This window comes from Plectropomus leopardus, chromosome 14, assembly GCF_026936395.1.
Source record: "Plectropomus leopardus strain MGB_pleo_1.0 chromosome 14, ASM2693639v1, whole genome shotgun sequence".
Taxonomy (NCBI): Eukaryota; Metazoa; Chordata; class Actinopteri; order Perciformes; family Serranidae; genus Plectropomus; species Plectropomus leopardus.
Genome location: NC_142189.1, coordinates 2,635,430 through 2,658,080, shown reverse-complemented (window position 1 = coordinate 2,658,080; position 22,651 = coordinate 2,635,430). Strand labels below are relative to the sequence as shown.

General features: G+C 39.2%; 1 protein-coding gene across 3 annotated transcripts in view; it reads right to left on the bottom strand.

Annotated features, from left to right (window-relative positions):
- loxl3b (lysyl oxidase-like 3b) overlaps window positions 1-20,942 on the bottom strand; it is a 30,850-nt gene extending 9,908 nt beyond the window's left edge. Inside the window, exons 1-9 of one of the 3 annotated variants that reach the window (XM_088087948.1) lie at window positions 20,317-20,942; window positions 15,076-15,438; window positions 14,505-14,668; window positions 11,247-11,464; window positions 7,921-7,986; window positions 6,045-6,101; window positions 4,731-4,938; window positions 3,486-3,666; window positions 689-843 (exon numbers count right to left, since the gene is read on the bottom strand). In XM_088087948.1, coding sequence (XP_087944074.1) covers window positions 689-843; window positions 3,486-3,666; window positions 4,731-4,938; window positions 6,045-6,101; window positions 7,921-7,986; window positions 11,247-11,464; window positions 14,505-14,668; window positions 15,076-15,430 — 1,404 coding nt within the window. In that variant the 5' untranslated portion in view covers window positions 15,431-15,438; window positions 20,317-20,942. The remainder of the gene's footprint in view (window positions 1-688; window positions 844-3,485; window positions 3,667-4,730; window positions 4,939-6,044; window positions 6,102-7,920; window positions 7,987-11,246; window positions 11,465-14,504; window positions 14,669-15,075; window positions 15,439-20,316) is intronic. The other 2 variants (XM_088087947.1, XM_042500286.2) reach the window with 2 other exon arrangements.
- Window positions 20,943-22,651: the final 1,709 nt, after the last annotated feature.

The window sequence follows — 22,651 nt, the reverse complement described above, 5'->3', positions numbered from 1 at the left end:
TGCTACAGCTCTGCTTGTCTCTGTCCTCGACCTGTGTCTACTACTCAGCTGCAAAACTTTATGGACTCGTTTGCACTGTTAAATTATTAGCGTACCATCTTTTGTGGATCAGACTTTGGGACGGGGCAGATGGTGGCTGCAAGTAAAGCGCAATTCATGTTGCTATAAACGGCTGCAATTCAAGTCTTTGTGAATTCGCCCGTCTGTGTTAAAAAGAAATCACTGTTGTCACAAAAAGAATACTTTTTTTTCCACTAATTTTTCAAACAATAAATTTGGTATAATTAGGTTCAAGCATTTGGACTAATTCAGTTACAATATGACACAAAAGAAAAGATAAAATGAAATAACAGTTTTTTGTGACAGCAGTGAGGAGATATTGTTGAAAATGAAAAAGTGAGATTTCTGTGAGCACAAATGAACTCTAAATCTCACGTTAGGAAAAACAGAAAAGACTTTCAGAGCAGCGAAGAACTAAATGAATGGATAACAATATAAACAGAGTATAAAACAAACTATTTTTAAAGTTCTGTCCTAGACTTATTAAAGCAGAAGAAAAAAAATCGAATTCAGTTAACCGATTTTTATAAGTGATCTTCATAATGTCTTACACATGAACTTTCTAACTTTTCCTCGTTAATGGCACATTTAATGATAGAACATTAAAGTGAGGAGGTTCAGCTCTGACCGAGTGCTCGAGGCCCATCTGGGGGACGTTGCAGCGGACGGCGGCGTCCTCCATGTGTTGACAGTCCTCCAACGTGATGTTTTTAAAGGGGCAGTTCCAGATGGACTTCTCCGTGCCGACGCACTTCACCTCGTTCATGTAGATCGGACCCATTCCTGCACAGACACAGTTCAGGCTCATAAAATGTTACATTAAATCAGAAAGCGTCATCGCCTAAGTGTGTTTGCTGTTAGTTTATTAAGTGCGAAACCCGACAAAGTCAGCGGCTTCCTGGTCACACAAATCAGGTACATTAAATATCAAAAACAAATTCAGCGTGCAGGACATTTTTTAACATTTTTGACACTTATAGTTCCTATCACTGCCGCCTTTATCAAAGGGTCGATTTTAAAAGATTTTATTTCATTTTAATTTTTTTTTTGTTTGCATGTTGATTGTTTTTGATATCTTTGTTCATGCTCGGCGTCATCGAAAATGAGGCTCTCAAATGATTTCCCAGGTTTTAGATAACGGTTTGGACGAATCTTCTAGTTTTGATTTGAGCATAAAATCAAAGTGTGAAAAAAAAGCGTTATTTGTTTGTTTTTTTCAGTTGGATTCATAAATGGATAACAAATTTTGGATTTCTTACTGAATATAAAAAGAACAAATGATACACAGAATCACTGTTCATTAAACCGCAGAGACTGAAAATTAAAATGTAACAGGTTAATTAATTGTCATCATAACAGCTGATATGATCTAATAAAAGGAAATGTAGATTTTCAACTGTGATATTTTTTCAGATTTCTATTTCTCCTAAGATAAATTTGAATGTTTACACACAAAACTTGCACTTTTAAAGTCCACTCTATGCCTTTACATATACAGTAACTCATGAGACTGAGAATCTGCAGCTCACTTTTATGTATGTTTGATGAGCGTGCATGTTTTCCGTCAGCGACACCCCGCTTTACATTCACCCTCTAAACTCTCCCTCCATCACTACTGAGCCGTCGCACCATGAGCGGATTGTGTTGCAAAATTCCCGTGAAAGAAATTCCTTCAGCAGTGACGTGTAGGAATGTTTCTGGGCCTGATGCAGCCAGGTGGTGGTCTGACATCCGTCGGAGCACAGAGCAGGTCAAAGAGAGTCTCCTCGACCGACTTCCTCTGTGGTAGAAATCATAATGCACACACACGAGAGGAGACATCCCCACCCACGTTTTCTGAGAACTGCCCTTCAAAAGACTTCTTGTTCCTGCTTTGGTGGAATCTCTGAGCAGTTTACCTAAAAACTACACACACACACACACACACACACACACACACACACACACACACACACACACACACACACACACACACACACACATACACACACACACACACACCTCCATGTTCTTCAGGAGAATCCCTAATGAGAAAAGCACACACTAAAGCCCTATTCGCATGGGAAAAGTATTACCTGGGGACCTGATTTAATTTAAAAATTACTCCCGAGATTTCATGCAGCGCATTGCACAGGACAAGTGATGTCTGTATTTTACTCAAACTTACTGACAACTCGGTACGTTTGCATGCACACTTAAGTGGAGCTACAGTTGTAGCTCAATCAGGTCATTCAACTGGACTCCTGTTATTGTCCCAGGATAGAGGCACTGGGGCAGAATTGGTTTATTGACAGAAGTATGTGTGACTCCTCCACGGCGAGTTAAGACATGCCCCCTTTCAGCTAAATGCAATAAACCTATATTATCTATTACCTCTATGATATAGACCAAACCACAACTGCTTATTTACAATAATTTCGGGTAGAAAACCACCGCATCACTTACATAATTGCTGGAAAAACAGATATGGTTTTCTGTTCTGACAGATACTTAAAAAGTAGCTTTTTAATGATTTAACTCTATGTGAGGATTAATGTAAGAAATGGTGGGGGGGGTGTTTATAGATGAAAATAATTCAGTAAGATTGTCTGTTATTGTAGTAATTTGGTGAGAATATACAAATATAAACAGTGTACTTGTTTACTGTGTTGGGCGTCTTTCTTTCACGACTTTGTTTCTTTTCTTTCTTCATGCACAGAATTCCTTTACTTATAAAAATAAAGCTCCATATGAGGAACCCGTGCAGGAATGTGTCCTCCTTGTTGAGGGCAGATTATCACAGATGACCCGAGAGATAAGACAGGCTGCAGACGCACAGCTGATGACTGATGTGTGAAGACAGAAACGCCTCCAGCTTCAGGTGACAAGTTAACAGGGATTTAATACAAAGCACAGAGTCGACTGGGGTATCCTCATAAACAGAAATCACATGAAATAAGGATTTTGCAACAAGAAGATTAACATTATTATCATGCAAGTAAACATGGCTACAAATATTACAATTTTTAATATTTATTATTAACATATGATACATTATTTGTTTGTCCTTTTTATTTTTATTGAGGCGTGTAACATGTCATTGGCTCTCATCGACTTTACTTAATTTTTCAAAGGATGCAGAAATAACTGGTTGAGTTAAACCCCTGTGGGTGGAGCCAAAGATCAGATTTTCTTTGAGAGGTCAGTCAGGACATTTTATTTAATTTTCTCTGCCTTCAACCACAGAATTTAAAAAAACCTTGGTACAGACTCCTTAGATAATTGGTTGACCTTGATTCATGAAGATGTCTTTAATTACATGCTTTTTGTCATCTCTTGTTGTTTTATTTTTATTTTAATGTATTATTCTGACTTTTTAGTTTTTGTTCGTCCTGGCACAAATGAGATACATTTTAATCACTGTATGACTATGTTTTCGATCTCACCTTGTCCCATGCGAGCTCCAGTGAGAGCCTCCTTGGCGCTGCCGAAGCCGAGCTCCCTGCAGATGACGCTGGCCGACTGCAGGTTCCAGCGATCATCACACACCGTCCCCCACTCGTTGTCTTTCAGCACCTCCACCCGACCTTCGCCCAGCTTGGCTCCTCCCTTCAGCCTCACATTGCTCTGGACAACAAGCAGGGAAATAAAAAATACTGTATAATAAAACTTCTTATCTGCAAAATCTTATCTGCAAACATTACATGTCCTATTACTGCACATCCCTAACTCGGCTTCTTCTCGGAGCATTTGTGTTCCCTTGTCGCATAGTTTTCTTGAATCAAGGCTGCGCCTGGATCGTGGTCATAGTTTTGCTGATGCTGTGATCCTGCCTTTGGCTGCGCCTGTGTCATGGTTGCACTGATGCTGTGATCCTGATTGTGGCTCAGCTTGGATCGTGGTTGCACTGATGCTGTGGTGCTACTCGACACCAACTAGTACTAATTTTATTTATAAAGCCCATTATCACAAATCACAATTTGCTCTAAGCCGCTGCTCCTCCGCGTTGAGAAGAGCCAGATGAGGTGGCTCAGGCATCTAATCAGGATGCCTCCAGGACGCCTCCCTGGTGAGGTGTTCAGGGCACGTCCCACCGGTAGGAGGCCCCGGGGAAGACCCGGGACACGCTGGAGAGACTATGTCTCCTAGCCTGGCCTGGGAACACTTTGGGATCCCCCAGGAAGAGCTGGACGAAGTGGCCGGGGAGAGGGAAGTCTGGGCTTCCCTGCTTAGGCTGCTGCCCCCGCGACCCGACCCCGAATAAGTGGAAGAAAATGGATGGATGGATGGACAATTTGCCTCAGAGGGCTTTGCAGGATACGACATCCCTCTGTCCTTAGACCCTCACATCAATTAAGGAAAAACTCCCCTAAAAAAACCCTATAACGAGGGAAAAAAAGGTAGAAACCTCAGGAAGAGCAACTGAGGAGGGATCCCTTTTCCAGGATGGACAGACGTGCAATAGATGTCGTAGGCTGTTTTTTTTTCAAAAAAACTTTTCCTTAGTTGATGTGAGGGTCTATGGACAGGGATGTTGAATGCTGTAAAGCCCTCTGAGGCTAATTGTGATTAGTGATAATGGACTTCATAAATAAAATTAAAATTGAACTTAACAACCTGTACAGAAGATCTGAAACATAAATGTGTCAGCTGTCTTTGTACTTTTTGAAAAGGCCTGTTGAGTACTTTACCGAAGTCTTAAGTTTCTTTTTCATGCCGCTGTTTTGCATGAACAGTGGCCCCGGCATGCAGCTGACGACGGCCGGCATGCCACCCGCGCAGGTCGATGTCGCGTTTTGTTTGCTGAACTCCAGCGGGCAGGCTGCCAGGTGGACCTCGGTGCCTGTACACGCCACAGAGTGAATGTGGAAAATGTTCTTCTGACGCTCCAAATACAACCTGGAGGGGGCAGAAATTGGGACAAGAACTGTGAGGACGGAAACATTTGCTTTGTCCGAAATCCATACTCATTCCATACAGTGAGTACTAATTTTCATTGCATGGTGTTTTAACAGTTAGTATACAAAAACAGTAATATGTTTAAACATTTTCTATTAACGATCAAAAGAATCGGCCAATTAAACTCAAAGACAGAAAATATTTCCCTGAGATTTAATTAAGTGTTTTTGGAGCTATTTAACCACCACTCACAGTTTATTTTAATTTCCTCCAGCTGTGAGCTGTTATGTTCTTTGTGCATTTCATTAAGGGAAAATAGTATCCATCAATAGCAAACTCATAAGTTGAGCCTATTTAGTTTGCATTCTGTCCTCTTATATTCTATTTTGTCCATTTCTTGTCCATTTTTGTCCATTTTCACACTAAAAAGTACAGACCTGACACTGCATCATTGAATAATCATTGAATTAAAGCCTTGGTTATATTTACAGTAAAATTTATGAGGTGAAAAATACTGACAATTAATAGCCACAAAAGTCAATAAATGACTGAAAATGAAGTTGCTTAACTCTCCTGATCTACAAAGGAAAACATAAACCACCTGTTTATACACATATTGTGGATTTGTTTCAAGTCATTACAACATTCACATTCACAATATCATACTACAGCAAGAATAATGTCATTCAGGCTCGCACAAACTATCACAGATATCGTCTGAAATTCTAAACACAATTCTGACACGTGGTGTCACGTTCTACGTTTCAAAAAATCAATAAAAAATAAAAAAAGTTAAGGGCTTGAGTTTGATTCTGAGTACCAACAGAAAGTCTGTGTCCAGTAAAAATATTAACAGTAACACTTTGTCATACTGAATATGACTAAGTATTACTTAAACTCTTCTACAAAAAATGCTTGTTTATTATCAAAAATCCTTGTAATAAATTGCACATACATGAAGTCTTTTAAAGACTGTACATTCACGCTTCCACAAATTGTTTAAACAACTTTTGTTCTGAGTATCGGGCTTGTGGAAGCAGCATGTGTGTGGGTCTTTTCAGACAGCTTAAAGTTTTTACCCACTGAACCGTTTCTCCTCAGTTTACCTTTTGCCAGGGCTGCTCTGTTTAGACTTAGAGTTAGCTTTAGCTTTGGATGTCTGCCTGCAAGGTAAACACGGGTTAGACTGCACAGTTAGGAGACAAAACATGAGGTGACACAATGACAAACCTTAGTAAGAAAAGTTAGGCGATGCATAATTATGTTAAAAAAACTCTAATTATACTGTTCAAAAGGATGTGTCTCCTTCAACATGGTTGTTAAATACAGTTGTCAACACATAATATGTAATTCCAAGTAGACTTTTACCAGAATTTAAATAGGTGTGTTAAATTCAAATTGCAAGACACAGATTTGTTGAGAGAGACACATCCTTTTAAATGCATGTAAATAAACACAAACGTGACAAAGAACATTTTTGACATTCATCCATTATTTTAAGTTTCATCAGCACAGAGTCACTGTACATACACTGCATGGCCAAAAGTATGTGGACGCAGTTTTTTTTCTCTACTTTCTATTGTAGTTATTAATTTTCATTCCTTTTTTAGGGGTAATTTTCCCTTAACATTTTATTATTTTTTTGCTTATTTTTGGGCCATCTTTTGTTAAGTTGCTTGTTGCCTTCTTTCTTTGTTTTTAGAATAAATCAAGCCAATTTGCTGAGATTTTTTAAGTATTTTTGGTCTGCACAGAGACCCGTTTTCAAACCCCATTGAACACCTTTGGGATGAACTGGAAGTTAAACAAGTTAGTGAACTGTTTGGGTGTCCACATACCTTTGGCCAAGCAGTACATGACATGTAAAGCATTAACATGTTTGTTAGTACAAACTAACCTACTGTTACTGTTTTTCTATTGTTCCAATGTGAACCTCAAGTTCCCACATTGATTTAGTTCGACAAATGGCATTGCTTTTAAACTTCAGAGGTAGATGTGTTGATCAGAGCGTGACATTACGTGATAACATCATCAACCACACACAGTCTGTGTTAGTGGGTTCTTCAACTTCAGTACAGGCCTCCTGTGAATAACATCTTCAGGGTTTTGAGTGAAGTTTGCTAAAAGTAAACAGCTGTTTTAGGGAATTACTGTGTGTCCAGTATGGGAACAAATGTGCTTCGGGATGGATGCAGCAGATGCGGTACAAAGTATTGACAGATGGTCTCATTGTTGGTTTTGACCTTTGTTGGTATTTTGATTAAGAAAACAAAGAAAGCCAAGCACTGGTAATAATTTGGTACGCTTCATAAAACAAGAAAATATCCTTTTTTTGGGGGGGTTATTCACTTATATAATTAGTTTTTTATCTCCTCAGAGCACCTACTGGATGCAATTTTCCAGCCACAGGACACTTAATATCGTCCAACGTGGCAAACTCCACCCATCTGACACGCTGAGCTGGCTACAACAAACGCTGTGGATTATTTGCAGATTCTAACAGAAACAGGTCGGCTTGTGTCATTCGTTGAAGAACCCAGAATGAAAAGTTACCGACCTCCTCCAAAAAAGCATGCCATAGTTGGGGAATAGGATTTCCAGCTGGACTAATACGTTGAAAACTGAATCCCCCATCACTGATGGAGCACAGATTGGTAACATGTGATCAATCAAAAAGGGCCTCAAAAGGTCAAAATGATAAAACACCGAATTAACACAATGTTGAGAGCAAAGAAGAATAACTTTTGTTTGCTTATTCTTATCAGATGTCTGTACAATCTGTGCAAAGTCAGTGGAAATGTGAAGGAAAGACACAAAAGGCAAACAGAGTTTTGGCAGGTAAAATAAAAAAATCTACAACCCATTCACATGCTGCACATCATAATAATATGATATCAGAAACTATCTACTCCAACAGGAAACCCACTGTCAGATCGACAGTAAACAGACGGACGACGGTGGGTTTTCCCGGTGACAGTGTACCTTCCACCGGCTGAAACATTAACCTTTGGCCTGGAGACCTTCTCGGCCGCTCGCTTTTTCAGATGTCTGCAACAGTGAGACATCCAAATTCCATCACATACAGGAGAGAGACTACATGCAAACACATGCAGGCTGCACATACACACACACACAAACAACACACAGAAACGCTGTCTCTGGACTGCACATTTCTTTCAGGTAAAAGTACTGGAGGCTCAGCACTGAATAACATTTTTGACATTCCACACGTCTCCAGTGTTACAGACTTCAGGTCTGCAAAAGATGATCACAATTACTGAGCTATTCCAACTATTCAAAATTCAGCACCATGGTGAACATTTGAGTCTCATTCAGCCGCCAAAACACCTCATTGATCTATACAGTATCTATCTACCGATCAGTAACTGGAGAACAATCTCAGTATGTGTCTGGGTAGGGTTCTATTGACCTTCAAATTGCGCAAATTGAAATTAAGAATATAAAATATGTCTAGTGGAGGCAGCTGGTTTTTTAAACATGCATCTAAAGATAAACTGACTGGACCTACTGCTACCTGCAAAATATGTTTGGCCAATGAAAACATTTTTAATATTTGATATTGAGACAAACAGCGGCTGCACTGGTGCACCGATTTTTATCATTAGCTGTCGCACTTGATTCAGTAGTCGATCCCAAGTCGATCGATCTTGGCTCTAGCCGGGTTCCCATTAACCCTCATATTGTGCAAATTAAAATTATGATTTTAAAATACACCTCATGGAATCCTGTCAATTTCGAAAAAACTCCCATTTATTGCAAAAAAGTTTTAACGCTCGCATAGGGTGGTGTTTCATGTAATTTGAAAAGAAAACATATTTTGCAAAACTGCGACGGAAACCCTTTTTAGTCTCTTCTAGGTCACATGATGCTATGACTATGAGCTACAAGAGCCGTTATTGCATCACATAACTCTGAGAAAGTTGATCATCTGGAGGTTTTGAATCTACAATTCCTCTGTGAAATCGTGGACTATCAGCTCCCAGAAATCCCTCATACGTGGCCGCTCCCACGTGTAAGGGGCTCGCCTTTCTATGGCTAGTGCGGTGGCCGCAATAGAAATAAAGCTGCTAATGTTTTGAACATCCATCGCCATGGTTACTGGGATGTTATCATGAGCTTGATATGATTTGACTTTGATTTGGTCTGTATCATAGACTGTATAAATAATACAGATTTATTGCAACTAGCTGAAAGAGGGCAGATCTCCACCTGCCATGGAGGAGTTGGACAGACTTCATCAATAAATCGAATGTCCCCCAGTGCTTGCATACTGGGACAAGGACAGTAGTCACATTAAATGGCCTGATTGAGCTATAACTGTAGCTCGACTAAACTCCACATGTAAACGGATTGTGACATCGACTAAGCGGAAGTGTGAAGCATTTCATTCTTCTTTTGAAATGTAAATTATTCGTTTGAGGTCTGAATAATACTGGGTTTGTATTTGAAGGACAGAAGTAAAACATCAATATGACAGCTGATTCCAGTTGTGAAAAGCTGACTGTTCATCTTCCCCTCTTGCACTCCAAGTAAAATAAACCAAAAACACAAAAATGGACAGAGGCAACACCGAACAATGTGACTGCTGCTCGGTGCAGGTTGGCTTCCCTCCAGTCGTTGTTGTCTGTGCACCATGTGACCGCCCTCCCCGACCCCGGACCATTTCCCTGAGCCTCAGCCTTCACACACGCCTGAGAGAAAACACACAATTCCCCTCGGACTACTGTGAACCATCAGCAGCGGAGGAATAAAACGGCTTCAGCTGGAGCGCCGCCAGGAATGTGTGCTGTCATACTGGGAAGAACAAACTGGGAAAAGAGAGTGGAGGGCTGAGAGTCCACCACAGTGTTCACTGTCCTCAGAAAACACAGCAGGGCCTGTTCATTCTAGAGTCCAATTAATTTGTTAACAAACCATGTGCGTTGTGACTGAACCATTAATCTTGTGATTTTGTCCAACTGTCTAATATAATTAGTTATTTTTGCCCCTCTGTTCATGTTTTTCTACACACTCTGAATTCATCCCATCAGACTGAGAAAGCAATAAATGTATTATGGTTTGCATCTGCCCTGTCAACAACCTCAACTGCATCATAATTTAGATGCGGTTTTGAGGCTACAGCTAAAAATTATTTGTATTCAAGGCTGGAAAAAAGAGTCAATTAATTGGTAGGAAATAATAATTATTTGAACATCTATAAAAGGTCCTTTTTCCAGTTTATCAGTTGTGACAATTTGCAACTTTTCTCTTTTTAATCATAAGCAGAATGTTTCACTATTTCCTAACATGTTAAAACACCAAACGATGAAATGATAAACTAAGAAATTAAAAATGTCAGTAAAATAGTGAAGAATGCCAATCACAAGATCTGAAACCCAAGATTATGCTTTCAAAACTCTCTTTGTACGTTTAGATTTAACAGACCCAAAATACTCAATTTAAGTTGATATAAAACAGCTAGAACCAAGATGACAATTTCACCTGATTACACAAAATAAACTATAAATCCTAAATTTGAAGTTTATTATCTGTCAAAAATTGTTTTAACTCTTGCTGGGTTTTTTTTCATAACTAAATATTGAGATTTCAATGCAGATATGTCACTTTTATTAACTATCACCCTGCAGCCCTGCAGATGTAAAAACAAAGACACCCACTGATTCTCGCTTTCCATCGCTGCGAGCAGTTAATAATCACTCTTCAGCTTCCTTTGTCAAGTAATGAACAGAGACAGAGACCTAAACTATGTGAGCCGACGAGGACACAAACAACTGTCTATCCAAAAGAAAAACAAAAACATCCTCAGAAGGAAGAAATGAGAAACAGAACAATCAGAGGCTCATGTTCTCTGTTGTAGAGCTGCACGTCTGCACAGAGTCTCTCTCATTTCCACAGTAAACAGAAATGCCCATAATGTCCAGTTTTTACCAAACAAAGACTCAGATCATGCTTGTGGTTTGGTCAAAGTTTTGCCAATTTGCTTCACACAATAAAACCCAAAATGTCAAACAGGCTGCGGCAAACATCCATCCTGAGTGAAGGAGAAAGTTACAGCTGCTTTGCTAAATCTCCACTGTTGGTGCTGGGAATCACAGAGAGATCCTGTAATGGAATATTTGTTGAATATCGTCGGGTTTAGAGACCGCCCCTTTGCTGCTCGTTCTTATCAATTTTAAAGAAATAGTCTGACATTTTGGAAAATTTGCTTATTCTCTTCTTACATAAATTTAGATAAAAAGATTGATATTGGTATCAGTTTTCTTATCTAATGGCTTCGGTTCACTCACTTGTAGAAGTTCCTGTTGACTTTCCTCTCATGTGGGAATCCCAGCATGCCGCAGACCACACGCGTGTTTTTGATGGTCCATCCCACGTCACAGATCTGCGCCCAGCCGTCTTTGTATCTCACCTCCACCACGCCCTCCGTGACGGGCAGCTTCTTCCTGGACACGGCGACCACCGACCTGAGTCGCACCTCCTCTACTTTGTTCTCAGCGAGTTGAGCCTGTTCAGAGAAAACAAGGACTGACGGTCAGATTGTTTTCAATTAAAACAGATTTACTTCCAAATTCATAATCGATTTCTGTTCATTTATAGAGACTTAATTGATTATATATGTCAAATAGTTAGGAATGGGCGATATACGAATATACTCGAGGAATCACGGCTTGTTCCATATATGATGTATAAATTGACTTTATTGTAAACATCGAGTACAAAGTGTCGCGTCGCTTTTATAAGCCAGTGGCATTTCGGTTCTCTTAGTCTCTTCTATGTCTGCCTCCCCCACACACACACACACACAGACACACAGACACAGACACAGACACACACACACACACACACACACACACACACACACACACACACACACACAAAGCAGGGCTTTTGCAGAGCTCCATACTGTGACTATTTAGTCACATTTTGCGACCCTGGAGCATTACTGCGATTTGCAAATACAGTTAATATCTGAACTGGAGAGCTGTTAGTTTGTTTGCAGCTTACAGAAAATAAATCATCATGTTTAACGGCGCTGCGGTAACAGTCTAACGTAATGAGTGGTAGTGGCAGTAGTGTGAGGCTTTGTGTTTTTGAGCTCTAATCACAACTATTTAGTCACATTTTGCAACCACGGATTACCAGTTGATCTGCAAATATTAGTTATATTTGAACTGGAGAGCTGTTTGTTTGTTAACTGCTCACAATGAATGAATCCTCATGATTAAGGGCGCCGCCGTATCTGTTCAACATCCAACTGTTGACCAGAAGCTTCAAGTCCACAACAAAGACATCAATGCTTCCTGCCTGAGAAGAGCCAGGTCCTTCAGAATAAAAGCACCAGTTTTGATCTATTCAATTATAACAATACTTTTTAAAAATTTCATCATAAAAGTACTTTATTTACTTACTTCCTTATGACCGTATTTTATTAAATGTCATTATTACAGCAGTGTATTCAACTTTATTATATGACAGTGGCTACTTAATTTTATTGCAACTGCAGTTCAATTAATAATTTTGTATTTCAACAGGACACATTAGTTTAGAGCACATTTAAAAATATATAAATATACAGTATATTGTGTGTTGCAATATAGCCTTAAAATATTGCAATATTATTTCAAAGCCATATTGCCCAGCCTTAGATATAGTCGGGGGAAAGCTTGAATTCCATCACTCACCTGCAGTTAAGTCTTTAAATAAAGCTTCAATGAAGTTAGGAGGATTTAGCTTGCAGAAAATCACGTCTGTCATGTATTCCTAATAGTGATCTTACTGACACATCAAAACATACAGACGTAGGCTCACACATGCACGTCTCTTTAAAACTCTTGAATGAGGGGACCAGACTAAACTGTGAGTCACAGCCATTACAGACAGCAAATTTCGGTCTAAACAGCTCATAAGTGGTAAACGTGACTATTTCTGATTGCCAGCTTTGCAATGAGTCACTTCCGCTGTGGTTCATTTGGAAAAGAAAAACTGGCTTGTGGTCACAGATTGAAGTCTGGGCGCCACATTTGACCGACTTGCAGCAGCTGGCAGAAAGAAAGAGGGAGAGAAGTTGTGGTTGTAAGTTCTTCTATGTAACAGAGACACCTCGTCCAACCAAGCGAGTCCCCGGTCTAACCTTGTTCACCTCGGACCAGTCGGTTATTAAACGGATATCAAAGAGGACAGATGGAAAAGAAAATGTCCAGCTGGAACGGCTAAGCTGGCGTCCCACCTGAAAGTGTTTTCTCAGAGTAAGATTCAAAACTTCCCTCCGTGTTTAATCTCTATTTGTGCAGGAAGAGTTTACAGAGTTCACTTGATCTTTTGACAAACACTCTGCTTCACATTCATCCAGCCAACATTCCCACCTGAGAGTACATGAAAACAAACTCTGAATAATTACACTGGAGGTGGAAGAGTAGGGCGATAATTCAATATAGTTTACTGTCGATCATTTACATTTTGGACATGTGGTGCCATAAAATGTACCAGTTTACTGAAAATGTGATAAAGTTTGCACTTAACCTCATCCAAAGTTTAATAAAACCCATTTATGTCATAACTTGACCAATAATGAGACAAATTGTCCTGGCTGATATCGTACTAAATTTTTTACTGACAATGTAATATGTTTCAGATGTTTTTTTTAACTGATGAAACACAGAAATCATCAGGATGAGCGTAAAACACTTCGGATCAGAGGGCCCATTTCTGACCTAGTTTTTTTAGCCGAATGATTTATTTTAGAGTTATACTGACTTTCATCTACATCAGGCGTCGTTTGTTGTGCAGTACACGTAGAAAACGAGGAACAATCAACTGTTTCTGGCCAACTGTGAACAGCTTGAATGAATTTCGGACATGTCAGAAATTTTGGTTGTCCGTCGTCAGAATTTGCAGAGTTGAAGCAGAGTCGATTCTCTGAGATTATTGCCTTTTATTCTCACTACACCTTTGCAAAGTGACAGCGCCTGAAAGTAACATGGCGACATGATGTGGAAAAAATGGAGGCGAGGTTGGCTGAGCTGTGGTGACAGCATACGTGCCTCTCTGATGTTTCCTCCTATCACGATTGATATGAACGAGAAATGTTCACTATCAGGAAATAATGCGTTATAGTGAACTGTAAAGAAAGTTACAGACTTTCACAAGCAAACAAACTTCTACCTGCCTTACTGAAGGAGGGGGAAACATCACAACAACAGAATTTCACACCTGATCCGGTGACCCTGAGGTCACGACCCTGTGCTTCTCACAAACAACCAATCAAAGGAGCTGAAGCTGCGCTTTGTTACGCAAAGTATGTCACGTTTACTGAGAAAGCTCTTCACACACTACATCAGCTAAGGAAAATAAACTGCGGCAGCTTCTGCTCGTAAAGGTAAAGACACATGGTATGCAGCAGAGCTAATTAACACCGTGTGTGTGGCAGCTACAAGCTGTGGAGCAGCAGGGCCGTAAACACAACAGCCCAGTTTATGAACTCAGCTTCTTAATAAACATTGTTTTACCGCAAAGACAATCTCTTTAAAGGTAATCTAGAAACTTACCTCAATAACGTTTGAGTCCACAAAGCCAGGAATCCTCTCGTCTTTGCACACGACTCCGGCGTCCTCGTCGTGAGTGCAGTCACTGTTGCCCCAGCCGCGAGACCTGCAGAGTTCGATGCTCTTCTCACCTCCGCCACACTGCACGTTGTCCAGCCAGATTTTCCCTGGACAGGCAGCAGACTGTCAGTGTGGCTCCAGCACACTCCCAGGCCTGCGGAAAGTAACCAGCCCGGGCCTGGAAGTGACACTGGTGCTCTAAGAACCCAAGAGCTCTCTGCAGTTACACTTAAGACAGAAACTCGACTGAATAAAACAATCTGCTGAATGTCTATAAAATGTAATCCAATATGTTTAAACATATTCATGTTACTTCTTGAATAGGTGGACAGGTGAGGACTGCCATCTACAGCTGACAAAGTTTGGACTGTTAAAATGTGACTGTAAAAATTCTGTCACTGGAATATCCTGTCCGAATCTGTCTTCTTGAACGCCATTATTGCCCACATGAGCACACGGTTTCTTAAATCACAAACTGAACTGGATCTCAGGAAGTGTCTGAGGTCACTCTTACCTTGTCCCTTGCCATACTTGGCGCTGTGCGTCCATCCTGTGGCTTCGACGAAGCCCAGTTGGCGACAGAGAACGTGGGCGTTAATTATTGAGAAGTCGTCATCACAGATGGTTCCCCACTCCCCCTTGTAGAAAAGCTCTATCCGGCCCTCGTTGTGTTTTCGGGGATATCCCGCCAGTCTGACCTTTAGCCGCTCAGTCTGGGGGGACGGGGACGGTGTGGGTGACGGCGTGGCTGCCCGCGTGGGTGTCCGAGTGGCTGCGTTCGAAGGTGTGGTCTGGGCCAAACAGCAAGGTAACCACAATCCTAACAGAAAGCTGAATGCTAACTTTTGCCTGTGTCTTGACTTCTCCATTATTTCAGCTGCACGTGAAGAAAAGAAAAAGAAAATGTAAAGAGAAATTTAAGGACATGTTTTGGGTTTTTTATTAATAAAAAAACCTCTCCATGGATGTATAAAGAGAACCGGATATAGTGTTGGAGACCAGGCCCCATTCATTCCTATGAAAGTTGTTCAGTGGCACGTGAAGCCAAAAAAGTCTGATTTCTCCTGTATAAAATCACCTGGATCCTCTGCATCTTGGGGCTCCTGTCTGTCTGTCCTAAAGGCAGACAGTAGCTGATCATGAGACGAAACTGTTTAATTGTAAGAAATTATTTTAAGTACAAGAAAATTACCTAAAAATGTATTTATATTATAAAAATTAGGTAGAGAAAATTACATTAAAATTTGTAAAAAAAAAAAAAATAAATAAAATAAAATAAAATAAAAATAAAAAAAGGATAATAAACAAGCAAATGACCTGGAAAAGGTGCTTTAAAAATCATTATTCTATATATTACAATATTTGAAATATGCAGTTCTGATTAATTATTAATTGTTCATCCCCTGCCTTTTTCTTTTTTCCCCTAACCATTTAAAAAAAAAAGACTAAAATCTACAAATCTTTTGAAATTTATGAAACTTGCTCATTACCTTTCTCATTACCTTTTCCCTCGTGTTTCTCAAAAGAAATTGCATTAATATGCTCACAATTCAAAGGTTTAAATACAAGCAGCACAAGAAAAGTGATGTCAGTCCAGGTTTTAAAGGGTTAAAAGCCCGAGCTGCTGAGAGTGTGAACACGTGTGTCCTTCAGTCCACTGTGAAATCAGACTCAGACGACGCAGTCAGTCTCAGACATGTTTTGGAAAGGGCACCTTAAGTTTGTGGTTGCTGTACAAACACATCACACTACTGTATTTGTGTCTCCGGAGGATCAACCCCCCGCTCGCTAAAAGCTAGAGACGAGCTGTCACGTTATCAATAGCAGGTCTATGTGAGCATCCAGTCCCCACTGGAGCTGCACGGGAAGGTTTAGAAGAGCAAGGTGACCATTTTGTGCAGGAAAGGTGACCTGTGGTGTCAAGATATGAGTAGTTATTGTTAGGGGTCAACCGATATTGTTTTTTCAGGGCCAATACCGATTTTTAGTCGTTAATGAGACCAATAACCGATATTTGGAACCTATATGCAATAAAAATGAAAAATTTTCTGTCAATATTTAGAATTTGGAATGTAACAAACATCAAACAAAACTTTATTCAAATGTCTTTAGCAAATGTTTAATCAAAACTTAAACTTTAAGGATCATATACAGCAAGGTCCAAGCAACTTTTTTATAAAGCCAAGTGAAAGTTTAAATAAAAATGAATTAAAAAAATAGTTTTTGTTTTTTAAATTTTGTTTAAATGACCAATAAATCTACCTTTATTTCATGAATATAAACGTTCATGTGACCATTGTGATCAGCCTGATGGTGTGGCCGCTGAAGGCGACACGTTTTTGAAATGTTCTCTGTTAATCTGAGTGAAGTAAACACTGAACAGATGGTTTGAATCAAGCTGCTGGAGCACCATTACATCAACCCTTACTCCCATATGCTGCCGAGCATATTTTCCTCTGTGTGAACCCTCTTGGTTTTCAATGCAGCTATTTTTAAAATGCTGCACATTCAGGGTATTATTTAGGGGGCACCAGGGCTGACCAGAGTGTAGAGGAAGAAGTGTATTTGGGCAGAAAGGAGGGACGTTTCAGGGACTGCTAGATGAGAAGTTGGGCTGCCCAAAGTCCTCCCTCTGGTAGCACAAGATGGTACTTAACATCCCAGAAATGGTTCTGACCTCTCCGGGTTGAACATACATGTAAAGAAAAGGGGCATTTAGACACTAAGAGCAAAAACCACACTTACCCAAACTGTTCAGGAATATTAACTCTTAAGGACTGTTTGCTGCATTTATCCTCTTTTCATTCTTCATTTTTCCATAATTTTGGCTGCGTTCATGCATATGGCATATCTTTAGTGAATATTTGATATTTATGATTAGGTTACTGATGTTGGTTGAAATTACCTTAATGAAAATAGAAAATCATCTTAATGTAGAATATTTTTACAACCTGATTCTGAAAAGTGCATTTTGTGTGCAGAGTGGTTTGAGTGTGAGTATTTGACACTGCACAAAAAATAATGATCTATAAAAATAAATGTTGCTGCTAATCAATGACACATCCCAGGCTGTGACAATCAAATTAAATAATACACTCAGCATGTAAAATATAAAAAGGAATTTATCAAATCAATGAAAATAGAAAATAACATTAAATATGGTTGTTTAAGCTTGATTTTGAAAGGCACATTTTGTGCACAGAGCGATACGAGTGTGCGCAATATTAATGCAGGCCCTGAGGGTTAATATCATAAAGGATTGTTTCTTGATTAACAATGTGATGATTTTCCTCTCTCGTCCCTCATGTGCTCATGCATCAGGCCGTGTGAGAAACTCAAATCAACCAGCAGCAGCAACAGTTGTCCAGATCAGCACGACTGCTTTTTCCTTTAACATGCACAACACTTCATCTCATCCTGAGATGCTGCATGCTCACATTACCACCAAAACACACAAACAAACACCACTGAGTCTGTCTGCTAATCACTACCAGAGGTCTGTATGCGGTGCTTAGGCTGAAATAAGTGAAAGCTCCCTGGGCAAAATGTTTTCCTGCCTTGTTTCAAGATGTTGACCTCAGAGGAACTTTATACCTAAACTAGCCATCATGAGCATCAAGCACATCAAAAAGAGAAGATGGAAGAAACTGCATTACAGACGAGAGACAAGAGTTAGGTTTCAGCTACACAAGCAGATAAAGGAATATAAATATAAAGAGAGGGGAGCAAAACAATTAATGTAAAAGGGTGGGTGCGTTAAGCTAAGGCTTAGGCCAATGTTTTTTTTCTGTTTTGATTGGTCACTGCTTCAAAAGTTATTAATATTGTTATCATTTCTTGTGTGTATTTGACTTGCAAGACAACCAAAGTACCCTAAAATAAACAAAATATAGACAAAATTGGGGGGAAAATAAGCTGCTTAACCCTTTGAAAACTGAGCAAATTTGCTTAATGTCGTTTAAAAACATGGGAAGAGGACAATGAGCAACTGAAGAAGAAATGATCCATAAGCATCAGCAAGAAAATTACCTGGTGAAAAATGTGGGGAAAAAAAGAAGAAATGACCTGATAAAAACTGCTTAAAAATACTACAATATATCTGTAAAATATTTTAAAAATATCTCATTATGAGAACTTTAAATAGTTTTCTAGACATTTCCCCCACATTTTTAATAGTAATTTTTTGAATCTACTGATCTACTAATGTGTTAAAGACATCTTAAAGCAGCACAAGAAAAATGATGTTGATCCAGGTTTCAAAGGGTTAAAATGGGGACACATTGTGGTCAGACGTTTCCTAGAAATTCTGAGAAACTGCAATTATGATTTGTTGGCCTTCTTGTTCACATGTTCTGTAAATATGCAAATTTAAAACCATAACGCAGAGCAGAAAATCAACAGAAACATTTAACGGCCCCACATTTCATCAGTGAATCACTGAAAAGCTATTAAAGGTCTAGTGTGTAGGATTTAGTGGCATCTAGTGGTAAAACAGCGCAGTTAAGAACAAAGATCCATGACGCTGCGGCGCCCAGCGGCTCATTTGGTAGAGCAGGCGCCCCATGTGCAGAGGCTGTGTCCTCGCTGCAGCGGCCGCGGGTTTGAGTCTGGCCCCAGCCCTTTGCTGCATGTCATCCCCTCTCTCTCTTTCCCTTTCATGCAACATCTCTCCTATCTAATAAAGGCAATAAAAAGCCCCAAAAAATATTTAAAAAAAAATAAAAAAATCCATGACCCTTAGTGATGTCGCAGTGTGACGTCGCCTGTTGCAACAGCCAATCAGCGTGTAGTAATGTCTGCTGGCCAAGTCTGTTATAAACCGTCAGCAGATGGAAGTTCGCTCCCTGTGGCATTTTCTGACTACAGCCCTCTTTCCTCAACAAGCAAAAGTTTGTCTCATTTACATCCGCGCGGTGGCTGCTGCTCACAGTCTGTGAGCAAGTCACACAATAATCAGACTTTTTCTAACATCATGTAAACATACTGAGCGTTTGGTTTTTCCATTCTGGGCTACTGTAAAAACAACATGGCAAACTTTGTAGACGAGGACCCGCTCCATATGTGGATATAAAAGACACTCTCTCAGGTAACACAGACACAATGATTCTTATTTTCAGGTCATTATACACTAAAGAAAACATAGTTATGCATATTATATTCCACTTCTGCCAACATATCCTCCAAAATCCTCTATACATTGGACCTTTAAGTCTTTATAGCTCTTTAAGATATCAGAAAAACCCAGAAAATATTTTGCACCCCAAATCTTGCTCTATGCTGAGTCTTTATGTCAGTGGTAAATAATTTATTATTCGCGCATGAATATAGCTACAACTTACTAATTGACAACTTAACTTTTCCTACATCACACCAAGCAGCAAGTCCTCCTGTGATTACTTTCCAAAGTAAATATTTGGCTTTGGCAACACATTTTGTTTCCTGTTGCAGCATTCTTCACATTTTTTACCTCCAATATTCAGCACCCTAAAAGTGAAAGTGTCTGCTTCACTACTGCAGATATCATGAATGTGGTTTGATTTTGTATTAGGCGACTTTAAAGCACAATGCTGCCTCACAGAGGTACAAAATAAGACTGTATTTGTGTATTGTAACATCCAGGTTGAAAGCAGCTTGCTTTTTTTTAATTGTTCTGATAAAATGCCGCAAAAATCCTTAACATGGGAAACAAGTTTTACAGCAAAATCGTGATTCCTCAGTGCATTTCTCTTAATTTTAAAGTACAAAGCATTCTTACCTTATGTTTCCAGTATGAGGAGGTTATAACGGTTCCAGTGGAGAGGGGGGAGCTGGGTCCTCAGCTGTGGTGATCCAGAGATTCACAAACTGAACCCCAGAAGTGAAAACGATGGATCAATATTCCAGGATTTGTGCTAGTTCATGTCCTCCATCAAACGCGGGTCCAATTTGTGGGACAGCGGTCCACCTAGCAGCCAATTACTCCTTACAGCGTTATTGTCTGTAAATTGCCAGCTGTGCAGACCTCACCGAGGAGGAGGAGGAGGAGGAGGAGGAGGAGGAGGAGGCTGCAGGACTGAAGTGGGCTGGATTTATTCCTTGGAAAGACACTAACTCTTTCATGGACGGTTCTGTAACAGGCGGTCTTCTCTTGCATAACGCCAAAAAACGTGAATTTCACTTATTTCACACACAGCCTACGTGCCTGAGGAAGCGCAGCGTGTCCGAGGAAGATTTACAACCGGAAAATTAAAAAAAGAATCTGCGAAATACGCTTACACTGACCTACAGTTCAGACAGTGCTGGAGGAAGCATTCAGATACTTTCCCTCAGTAAAAGTACTAATACTGCATTGTAAAAATGCTCTATTTAATGAAAAATCCTGCTTTGAAAATGTTACTTACTACAAGTAAGTAACTACAATTAGGAACATCTACTTAAAGTGTTACAAGTACCAATGCAGAAACATCTTTAAAAAACACCTAATACTAAAAATATTCAAAATAAATTAGAAAACAATATAAATTTGTAGTTGCCAATTGATTTTCACTCATATGCTGAATTGATGAATCGACTAATCTTTGCAGTTGTATTCGTATTTGTAACTGCTGGGAATTTTAAAACTAATTTAAGTTTTAAACGTCATAATTTATAAACTCTTACATTGTGCCAAAATCTTAATCTGTAAAGCAATTTAAGCTTTCAGATAAATGTTGTGAAGTGAAAAGTACAATATTTCCATTTGAAATATAGTAAAGTAAATGTATAAAGTATAATGAAAAGAACAGACTCAAGTAAAGTACAAGTACCTAATAAATTCGTATTTTTACTCAAATTTGGCTTTCTGGTACTTCATCCATCACTGCTTAAGTTAAAATATGTATAATCAATCTATTTAAAGTATTAAAAGTACCAAATACGGAAAAACACCTCAAAACTATTCAGAATAAATTTTAAAAAAACGAGTTAAAATGTTCATTTAAACTTTTACAAGTTTAAGTCCTGCATTAATAATGTTACTGAAATAAGAGTAAGTTTGATAGTGAAGATAATTAAATTATTAAAAGTAAAAGTACCTACTGCAGAAAGATCAAAACAAACAAAACTCAAAATTTGTCAAACCAAATTAAAAAACAACTTACATAAATGTTTATCAACAACAGTTGCCAAATAATTGTTGTAGCTGTATTTGTACAAACTGTTGAATAGTTCAATTTATAACGAAACATTTTAAATTTCTAATATCTTTTCTAAACTGTTATGTTTTTCTGCAAAAAAAATCTTAATTTGTAACTTGTAACTTCAGCTGTGACATATGCCTAACTGTAGTTCAGTACAAACTAAATTTTACTCTGAAATGTCGTAGTGATATTAGAATAAAGTGAAGATACTCGAGTAAATTAAGTAACGTTACCGCAAAATTGTAACGTCAAATGCACGTACTCACTCCCAGTCACATTACAGGATGGTTAAAAACACAACAGAGACACACTGCAACCAACACAAACTGACGTTAGCCTCGAAGCTACGATTATCCACGTCAATTAACCCTTTTAATTTAAAGTAATATTTTGGGGAAAATAACATTATCTTCGCTTGTTCTCCGAAAAGACCCGACCTGAAACGAACAAATCTCTGGACGGCTCGGCTCGTGCGTGGACGTTAGCTCGAAAACTAGCTAGTGAGTTAGGTAGCGCACTAGCAAACAGGCTAAATAAGCTAACTGCATCTTCTCCCAGAAATAACGCGACTTATTCCAAAGTAGCTCTTCGTTTTTCCGTGTATCCTGGATGAATAACAGGGTTTGACAAAAGTTTCTCTCTCACAGACATCCATTTAAACTAAGGTTAGCATTTAAACATTTAAAACTACCACTAGACTTCTCCGTCGGTTTTTCAACAGGTGTTGTGGCGAAATGTGTCACCCCGTCGAATCTTGTTCCCTCCTGTTAATGCGCAGCGCCTCCCTCGGTGGTTAGTTAAGGCTAGCGGTTTGGTTTATGCAATAAACATTTTACACATTTTCTGAAATAACATTTAACATAAAATTATACTATTATAATGAAAAATCCTCCACAAATCTTTCTAAACGGCCATGGGTTTAGGTAGGATGAA